We start from the raw sequence: 10,456 nt of genomic DNA, 5'->3' as shown, positions 1-10,456 counted from the left end.
AATGGGCTAATTGAGGTTACCTAGTTTGTGGAGGTCTTCAAGCAGAGGCTGTGCTACCAGTATGTGGAGATTGCTTTTTGGTATGGGTTAGATTACCTCCATAGATGGCTGCTTAAGTTCTTAACAATTCTCAATTGTTTTGTGACTTAAATTGTATTTTATGATTCCTCCAGTTGGTTTTGTTTTCCTTCCTGAATGTTTTATTAGCACTTACTTAAAATTTAACATTTAAGCTTTTTGACCATTTTGTAGTACCTAAGCATTTGGACTATCTCCACACAAATAATCCTACTCATATGCATTCTGTGAACCACTGTGATTCCACACCTTTAGCAACTACCCCAATATCTCATGCCTTGCCTCTATCATCTTTCCTAAACACTACTGTCAAATTTTCATAATGCATCAAGAAAGGTACTGGGGAAGTGGGGTGCCTTCTCCCCATTCTGGCTTCATTCACTTTAAATATGAAGCAAAGGTAGCACGGCTTTTCCTGACATCAATTCCTGAAGGAATCCCCTTTCTTCTGGTGCCATCTCACTTCAAAATTCTTCAAATTTTCCCCTTCTTATGTGCCCTTCACAAATATCCCGTTTGGAGGGCCTAAAAGACAGTAGTTTCTCACCTTGAGGTTTGTTGTCCTCGAGGCAAGGCGACGCAGGTTGAGAATAGGAGCTAACTGGAGTGGACCCTGTTTGGTTCACAGAGATTGTTTTGGGTAAACTGGCCCCATCTGCTGAAGTTTTCCTCTTTCAATGGAATAGAAAATGGAGCATTTTCAGCTCATCCAACCCTGGGATACAAATAAAGGAATGCCTCCTGTCGTGAGGTGGAGTTGATATGGGAGTGAGAATACCAAACTCAGAGAAGAACCTTCTCTTCTTAGATTCTCTCATTCAGACTTCAGTTCTGTGCCACCTGACCCAAATTACAACATCTAGAAGACATTTGTACTCTCAGAACTTTATTATGTGGAGTTTGGGCTAAAAGAAATGAAACTTCTGAAACAGTCACCCAATTGGTGCAGGACAGTAGGAACAAAGCCTGTGTTCCTCTTGGGTTGGAGGGGGCTTGTTTTCTTTTGGGAGGGTGGGGGAGTAGTTGGCCCTACTTTGTGGGCATTGGCCAGGCATAGGAGTGGGAACAGAGGACAGTTTCAGAAACTTTTATGGCCTGAGGCCCTGATGGTAAAAAAAAAAAAAAAAAGTTCTTGGAGGGTAGGGCCTCCCTACACAGACACATGGCCCATGTCCGATTTCACCTTAGGGAGGGGTTTGGACACTTCTGCTGTCATCCGGCCAGAGTGAACGCCAACAGGCTGGGGGAAGAGACGGGATGGGACAAGTGACAGAATGGTTTAAAAAAAAGTAACAGCAAAACCAACATAGGGAACAAAAACTCAATGGCATGGAAGGGGAGGAGGAGAATGGGAAGAGAGAGAGAGAGAGAGAGAGAGAGAGAGAGGGGGAGAGAGAGAGAGAGAGAGAGAGAGAGAGAGAGAGAGAGAGAGAGAGAGAGAGAGAGAGAGAGAGAGAGAGAGAGAGAGAGAGAGAGAGAGAACACCTTGATTCTTCATGTGTACCAGGCCCTTCCAAACCTGAACTGCCTTGGCTGAGGGCCCCTTCCCTTTCCCACCTCCTCCCACTCCCCTCCCATGCCCCTGTCAAGAGCCAGTGGGACAGAGTGGAAGCCCAGAGAGTTGGGGTCACAGGGGAAGGGGAGGATCCTCTTTCCCGACGGAGAGCACACACAGCTGCAGGCTGTAGACACCACAAGTATGTAGGCTTCTATGACATTTACAAATACATACATAAATATATTACATACAACAGTGAATCAGGGGCAGGCAGATGCTCCCCCCAGACGGACTCTTGGCTGAGACAGTTACTGTTTCTCCGTAAGTACTCTTCTAATAAAATGCCGGTCTCCAAGAATGGGTCTCTGTGTGTTGGTTCTCCTCTCAGGTCCAGTATCTTCCCCCTCCCCCCAGGGGGCTCAGTTTGTCCAGTATGGAGAACTGCCATAGGTGGGTTTGGTGGCCTGAGACTTTGGCTGCAGGGTACTGGGTTGGCTACGCTGGCCAGCGCCACCCTGAAAAGTGAGGGCCCCAGATAGTCAGGGTTTAAGCAGTCACCTGCCCCAGGGGCAGGAGATTGAAAAGTCCCAGAGTCCTTTTAATCCCCAGCCCAACTTATGCACCCCCACCCCCCATTCAGTAATTGATTGATCACTTTTGTGGATCGTGGGAAGGGAGGGGGAGATGAGTCCTTCTGGGATCTAAGGATCGACTCACCTGCCCATCCTGCTGGAGGTGGTGATGTAGCATCTGGGAATGGGGCTGCTGGTGGGCAGGCAGGATATGCAGGAACGGGGCCGGGGCATAACCCGGGGCGGCACCAGGGGTCAGTGGGCCTGTGGAGCCCAGGGCTGAGGGCAGGCTGAATGGTGGTGGGGTGCCCGCGTGGAATCCCTGTTGTCAAATGTCTGCAATGTGGATATGGCAGGGGGTAGGGTGATACATCTAATACATAGGAGAGTGGGAAGCTAAGTGTTTCCCACTACAGCACGCTCCATTGCCTCTTCAGGTTGGTTCTTCCTCACCTAAATGGAATGGGGCTTTGGAGATCACTTAGCCCAATCCCTCATTTGACCTTTGAGGAAATTAAGTCAAGAAAGGTGAATAAGCAGCAGTGCTTAAGATTGCCCTGCACGACATACATATGGTGCCTCCGTGTTTTCCATGGACATACCAGGCTTCTTGAACGCAAAAGGAAAGTGTGGGGAATTAGGGCTAGGTTGAGGGGGATCTAGGCATAAAGTCCAGTTTCCCCCTCCTTCCTGCAACTCACCTGAGTCTTGTTGTACACGGAACCAGCTATGTCAGGCACACCTGTATTACTTGAGGTCACTGACACCCCTGTGAAATAAACAGCGGCTGTTCCCCCAAGGAGATCCAGTAGAGGTCTCCCTAGGGCAGTATTTCCTGCTCCAATGTCAGAGTAAAGGGCAAAAAGTTGGTGCTGGAAGAGTTGGAAGATTCTGGGAGCTCAGTGGCCGGAAGGAGTTTAGTACATAAAAATGAACCCAACCCTACCAAAATAAAAAATCAAACCACCCAAAGAAAGAAAAACCCACAAAAAGAACTTCTGATAGATTCAGCAGCTGTTGAGAAATTGCCAGTGGAATACAGGGAACTTTAAATAGCTCTTGAGAGTAAGATGGGAAGAAAAGGGGCTAAAGTCAAGGCACTACCTTTTCCAGGTCCAGAACCAGCAGACTTGTTTTGTGCTGGTGATGAACCACTATAGGCTCCTTTGCTGTAATCTCCAGCCGCTGTTCCCTGGGTCAAGTCATCATAACCTGCCAGGCATCAGAAATGGTGAGCACAGGAGGTTTGAGAGGAGGGCCCAGTCCCAAGTCCTCTCCTGGCCTTGCCCCCTCACCTGCTCCATAGCTGTGCTGGCCATAACCACTGGCCTGCTGAAAGGGTGCAGTGGCGGTGTTCAGGTTCACTCCATGCTGTTTAGCCGAAGCAGGAGGGACCTAAAGGGGCAGGGAGACACAATTCTGGGGCAAGGACAGAGAAGCAGCAACACCTGCTGTTTTCTTTCTCCATGCCTTCCCACGTTTTGGCCTTCCAACATGATACTTATGTGGTTACCCCCCTTTCAGGAAACCTTATCAACCCGCGTAACTGCTCTTCTATGTCCCCAAGACAGAAACATCCTCTGCCAGTATGAGACAGAATGCATTTGCTGAAAAGGATTTTTCTAAGATGGGGCCGCCCTGGGAGACAAAGACATCTTATCTTGTACAGATTAAAATAACTGCTTCCAAAAGGGGTAAGGAATGAGTTTCCTAGTGTGTGTTTGGGATAGCTGAAGTGATATTATGGCTACTGAAAATGACAATGTGTGAAGCAACCCATAAAGAGCAAGGATTCAAGGCAGACCCTAGAGAAACTGCTCACATTCTATCTCCACTAAGGTGATAAAGCTTTAAGGGAAAAAACCAAAACCAAGCTGTACCAGGAGAACATTTCTCGAATGGCATTCTTTGGTTAAGAATGGCTACTGAGGAAGCAGAGAGCCAAAGAAGCTTAGCCACTCTAGAACTGAGAATTAGAATGAACCTTGTGTCACCTAGCTCAACACAGGAAGACGCTCCAAAATAACATGAGTAGGGAGCGGAAACTTTCCTCAAGGCTACTAATTACCGTCGCTTCTGGCACAGCCTTTTGCGTGGCTTAAAGCTGTTTTTCTGTCCCCAAACATGCACCCACATACTCACAAACATGGTTGGCCCATACTGGAAAGCGCTGGGTACACCGGCGTAGTAGGGGAGGCCAGTGTAGCTATAGCCAGGAGGCAACGTGGGGTTGAGAAAGGGCTGTTGAGCTGTGTGGTGGGTCTGAGATTGGTTCTGCTGTGGCTGAGCCAGAGTGGTGGTGGGAGCAGGGGACGAGGAATCTCCACGGCCAAACTTAGTTACATCACCTGCGGGGAGAAGGCAGCAGGTCCAAGGGCTGACCTCTTCTGCCCTGTAGGAAGCAGTCCCAGCTGAGTAGGAGAGATGTAGGGACATCCGAGGGCATGAAGACAGGATCCAGGTCTCCTATCTAGCTCAGTGCTGCCCCATTCTGACCACTCCTTTCCCTCTCAAGACAGCAAGAGGGACAAAGAAGGCCTCTGTCACTGGCCCCATGGAAGAATATACAAGAGGGGATGGGGTATAGGGGCCAACTGGCAGTCACTGTGGCTGTCACTTTCCTCCTCTTCGACTCAGAGAGCAGAAAGGCTTACTCCATTTGATCCCATGATCATCTCGTCCAAACACACTAACAGGGGAAGCCTAGGGCCCAGACTGCTACAGTGAGTTACCCAAAGTCACCAAGGGATCCAAACCCAGAAAATCCAGCACTCTTTTTATCACACTGTAGCTGAAAGCAAAAGTTATTAGGGATGGTCCCTTCACAAGACAGACAAGGAAAGGTCTCAGATCCAACTGCTTTGTGGACAGTCACAATGTTACCTACAAAGAAAAGATGGGCAAAGCAGATTCTAGTTTACCCAAACCCTAAGTTTTTGGATCGATACCACAAGCCTCAAGTTGGCCCTGGAGCGGGGATGGGAGAGAAAAAGCCAACCTAGTTACATCTTCCCCGAAAAGGCACAAACCTGAGTATGGGTTATTAGCAAGGCTCCCATCTCTGCCGGTGAGGGTCGCAGGAGCCGGGAATGTAATTCCGTAATAATCCTGGAAGAGACACCCCCAAACAACTTGATCAAATCCCAACCCAACACATGAGAGCACAAACCCCCAGCAGGCAAAGGCACACGGCAGCACCAGAACGCACAGGGTTCCAACACATGTGGGACAGGGTGGGGGCAGGGGTGAGGGACTTCCAAGGGGAAGGACAGACAGACAGCCCAGGCATGGTCAGAGTCAGATGGGACCCGGCCAGGATGCCTAGGTACCCAATCCCACACACTCCTGTTTCGTACCTTAACTGGTTGGCTGCAAATGCTACAAGGCCTAAAAAATGCTACTCTTTCCTAAATCAAAGACTCAGAATAGCGGCTAAAAAAGTTGATTGAACAGTACAAACCTGAAAAGGAGTCATCAGTAGAGGAGGTGCCTAAAGGGTTAAAAAGGGGACAGCCAAAAATCAGGGGGGAGGTATGTGAGGGTTGGGCTGGGAGGGCAGACTCCCCCCAGTGCTAGCATTAAAGGAAATGATGGCCTGAGAGCTTGTTAAGACTTTGGTGTTTGTCTACAATCAGCAACATGACAGCGAGTTATGACAACCATCACACCCACCACCCTGGGGCTGAGGCAACCGGACTGACACCTGCAGAGCATAGGAGAAACGTGGAGAAGGCAGTGATTCTATGGATGAGCAGCAGCAGCGGCAGCAGCAGCAGCAGCAGAGACGGCAAAGTTCAGCAAGTTCCTCCCTCCCCCTCTCCCCTCCCCCTGCAGGGGCTGGGATAGAAGAGATGTCTTATGCCATGTTATTGCTGCACCATCCATCCTTCCTACAAAGTGAGGTGTCCCCTATACAAAGCCTGGTGAACACTCCTCCCTCCCTCCCTCCAACAGGCCAAGAGCCAGCCCCCATGGGGCCCCCAGCGATGGAGCCACCATGTACTTTTGCAGGGCTGGGTGGGGTGACATTTTGACTGAGTTGAAGGCACTTTTGGTGAAGGGTCATAAAGAGCTGGCTAAAAGACTTCAATTTCTTATCTTTAAGATTTAACACACACTAAGTATCAGCTACAAACGAGGATATTTTTGATTGGATGGAGCCTATAGTCTGGAGAATGCAAACTGAATTATAAGCAAGTAGTTATGGAAGGGAATCACCTTCCTGGGAAAATGATCACAAACAAAGCAGAGGGTTACCCTTCTCCTGGGCTAGGGATTTTTGGCAGGGAGGGCCTACCAGTAATGGGAAAACTAACCCAGATCCCACAGAATACAGGAGGAAGTGAACTGCCAAAGCCACCCACTGTGGCTGCAGAGCATGATAAATGATAATACAGCTCACGTTTATATAGTGCTTTATGGTTCACAACAACCCTGTGAGGTAGGCAGTGCTACTATCACCATTTCACAGATGAAGAAACTGAGGCTCAGAAGTTAAGGGACTTGCCCAAAGTGGTAGAGCTAGGAAACAGCACAGCCAGGTCTTGAACCTGGGTCTTCTGACTCGAGGGTCAGCACTCCTCTCACTACACCAGGCTGCTTCTCTTACCACTGGCTAGTGTACACAAATCACTGTTCTCATTTAGTTTTACTTGGCTGTGTCTAGAAAGAAAAAAAAGCAACTTGGGGAAACAGCCTTCCTCCTCCTCTTCTTCTGGGCAGGAAGCAGGCCTGACTAACCAGGAACTCAAAAGTGTGTCATCTGGGGGAAGGTCTTGAGATCTGGCCATCGATACTCATCTTGGGGACATAGAAAGACACAGCTAGACTCTTGGGGGCTTTCCTGAGGGAACTACCTCTCATGTGGCCATGGCTCATGCTAGTCCAAGGCTGTAGACATCTGAGCTCTGCTCTGGGCCACTGCAAATTACTGAGCCTGAAAAATACGGCCTTAAGGTTTGTCAGGAGTGCATTAACAACACTAACCACAGACCTAGTCAGAAACCTGGTGCTCCAGGTTTGCCAAGAAGAGAGAGGGTTACCTGCTGCTTCAGGACTTTTCCTAAATGCTATGGAGAGAACATGCTCTATACACTAAAAATGCCTAGTTACTCTGCCATAAACAATCTGATCTCTGAAAAAGTTGGCTTCAAAGTTCCACAGATTAAGAGTGACCAAACAAACATGAAAATGACAGAGAATAGGGAAAATTCTTAAAAGCTAAAAAATAAATGGAAAATATATAGACAACGAGTGGGCAGATCTCTCACCTCAGTTTGGAGTTTTCTCATCAGCTATTGTTCCTTTTCACTCAAATCTATCATGACTATAACCTTCCTAAGAAGCAGCTCCTACACAATATCTCCAATACACTGGCCCAGATGGTTTCCTTGGGAGTTTCTTAACCGGCAAGCACAACCTGCAATCCAAATCCTCAGAAAGTCTTAAAGATCAGCCTCTTCCAAAGGGCAAATGTCAAGGCATTAACTTCACAAATCTGTCATCAAGCTTCCCAGTCTTCAGCAAAAACAATCTCAGGCTTGGTGAGAGAAGGAAATAAAGATCCCCTAGTCAGAGGTTCCTACAGACACTTGACTGAGAAAGTGATGAGCTTATGGAACACATGGTTCTAAGGCTGAAAAAATACTTCCAAAAGGCACAGGATTTCTTAAAGGGGAGGAATTATAATTAATGCTCTTGGCAGATCTGTTAGAGTAGAAATGAGGAGGTGTTTTGAGGGGGAATCAACACCAACAGTTTTTGACTAAGGAAGAAAAACTCTGAGAATCGAAAAGACAAGACTGAAAGCTGAATAACTTGGTCCTAGGCAATATGTCCACAGGCTTATGACACCAACGAGGGAATAAATTATCTCGATTTTGGACGCAGGTTTGTAAAACTACTTTTTAATCTGTTGTGACTACATTCTGTCAAATTTATATATTAATATTCTCCGAATTCAGAATGACTGACTTAAGAGTTAACTGGCATGGTTTTTAAAAAGTTCAAAGGTTCAGAAGATAAAAGATTTAGAAAATCAGAATTATACAGAGAAAAGCTGCTGCTACGGGTTTTCAGTCTAGTGAAGGAAAGACTAAAGGAACCACAGGAATAGAAGCAGCTATATTCTCCATCTAAACGGCTGAGCTTGGCTTGGCTTTAAAGAATTCTTGCCTGAAGGGAAGGTGATAGCTATGCCCTGCCGTTCCTGGCCCTAGAAACCCTTCCTAAAGATGGGCTAGTTGCATCTAGAATGGAGGCTGTATAAAATGAAGGCTGTGTTTATGACAATTAAGTAGATTTTATCTTTGTGATGCTGTTGGTCTAAAAAACAGGAACCTTCAGTTACCAATAGGAAAAGCAAGTGTTTAGTGTTCTTCGAAACTAGCAGAACTAAAGACCATGGGGCCAACCTGGATTTGGAATCAAAGCCTGTTACAAATCATTCCTTTAGTCCAGGTTCCAAGTTGGATGGATAAGTAAAATTACCTTCCCAACAAATGGCATTGCTATGACAGTATCTGCGCTAACAATGAAGTTTTTGCCTGGGTATTCAAGCAGGAAAATGAGATAAATGATCAGAAATAAATTCAACCGACCCATGTCAAAAAGGTCTGTAACAGTGGATATTACTTCTTAGCTTTTAAAGAAAAGAATGGAGGCTAGGGGCAATAGAATAAAGGCAGGGAAGAAAGGAGAGAATGGACCTACATTGGGACTATGGGAAAAGAACATAAATCCTGTTACATTTTTCTCTTCCTAGGAAATATAAGGGAAACTAAAACTGATTTTCATTCTTTGGGACCCCAAGCGACAGAACCATATGTCAGGCATATTTCTGCATGGGCTACATAAAGAGATATTTAATTAAAAACATCATTGAAGTTAATTAAACATTTACCTCCTTCTGTTTTCCCACCTTAAATTTGGGGTGACTTCCTTATCCATCCTCCTCAGGATCCTATATCTAAGACCTTGTAGAGTTCTGATCTAGAGGTAACCCAAGACAGGCAGATTGATCTGGCCAGGACCCTCTGAAGCCTCCTCCCAAAAGTATCTTATGCTCAGTCACTACAGATGAAAAGACTAGGCAGGAAGGAGATTAGGACTGGGAATGGATTCTTTTATCTGAATCTCATGAAAAAGCAAAAGTGAACTAATGTAAAATTATCCTTCCTCTTCCTGGTAATCTTAAGAATTCCCCAAATCAATGGGCAGCAATTTTTTTTTTCAGCTCAAAATTACTAAAGTAAATCTAAGCCATGCCTGTGGAGACCCTGTGCAGGCATAAGAACAAAGGAGGAGAAAGGAAAATATGGTTAGGAAAAAGCAATTATGGGTGACAGAAGGGAGAAAGGCAGGCAAAAGAGAGAAAAACGGTAGCTACAGTGGACAGGGATGGTGTCAGCAAATGCCTCAGGTGCCTGCCCTCGCCTCACATTGTCTGGCCCACTATGGTGACGACAGCTGATGAGCAACACAAGCCGATTCGTCCATGTTTCATCTTGCCTGCCACTTGCAGGAGGACAGTGGTTGTGCCACAATCTGACCAACAGTTTCCTACTTACCATTGGTAGCCTGGATTGGAGCATCTGGAGATCATCATAACCATAAATCTGCTTGAAGACAAAGACAAGTAACAAGGCCATTATAACACTCCCCCATTCCTTGGGCCACAGACACCCCCCCAGATTTTGAACCCCAGGGAAGAAGTTCAAAACTGTTGCTGGCAAGGCACCATAACAATGGTGTGCAAGCACCCAAATGGGGAAGGAGGGAAACCCAAGGAAGAATCATTGTGACAACCCAGGAGATTCTCATTTGGACTTTATAAATAACCAACTCACCCACTGGTTTTAACATATAGCTTGCTCCTCGGTGGAAGCCAGGAAAAAGGGAGGAGCCAGCAGTGTGCTGGAGTTGAGATCACCTGGCTCAGCTCCTACAGTCACTGGAAGCCTGGATTTCTAGGTTAGGAATTGGAAGCGCCAGGACTCTCATCCAACTACATCCTTTCCCTCTAACAGCTTAGAGTAAAGCAGCAACCACGGACAGGTCAGCTCTGGGCACAGCTTAGTTTTTGGAGAAAATATCTTCAATGCAAAGTCTGAATGCCAGGCTGTCCCAGGAGTTGAATTTTACAGTGTTGGGAGCCAAGCCCAGTTGTATTATTCAAATCACTCCTTTGCCTTCATCAGTAAGCTGATGTCTTTTCCTTTGCGGAATCTGGACCGAAGAGTGAATGTACTCCAGGGTTTGGGAAGGACATATAGAGTAGTGAGGGGGCGGTGAGAATTATAGTATTGTT

The 10,456-nt window shown here is 46.7% G+C and overlaps 1 protein-coding gene across 1 annotated transcript in view; it reads right to left on the bottom strand.

Annotated features, from left to right (window-relative positions):
• Positions 1–1,991: 1,991 nt before the first annotated feature.
• The window catches only part of UBAP2 (ubiquitin associated protein 2), a 126,945-nt gene continuing 118,480 nt past the window's right edge, over positions 1,992–10,456 (bottom strand). The window contains 9 exon segments of the mRNA XM_036739113.1: positions 1,992–2,091; positions 2,294–2,475; positions 2,478–2,484; positions 2,850–2,917; positions 3,253–3,360; positions 3,444–3,543; positions 4,291–4,496; positions 5,178–5,256; positions 9,717–9,764. Of these exon segments, the coding sequence (XP_036595008.1) occupies positions 1,996–2,091; positions 2,294–2,475; positions 2,478–2,484; positions 2,850–2,917; positions 3,253–3,360; positions 3,444–3,543; positions 4,291–4,496; positions 5,178–5,256; positions 9,717–9,764 (894 nt within the window). The 3' untranslated portion in view covers positions 1,992–1,995.

The sequence above is a fragment of the Trichosurus vulpecula genome, chromosome 1 (assembly GCF_011100635.1).
Source record: "Trichosurus vulpecula isolate mTriVul1 chromosome 1, mTriVul1.pri, whole genome shotgun sequence".
Lineage (NCBI taxonomy): Eukaryota > Metazoa > Chordata > Mammalia > Diprotodontia > Phalangeridae > Trichosurus > Trichosurus vulpecula.
The sequence above is the reverse complement of the archived record's forward strand: the minus strand, read 5'-3'. Positions and strand labels throughout refer to the sequence as shown.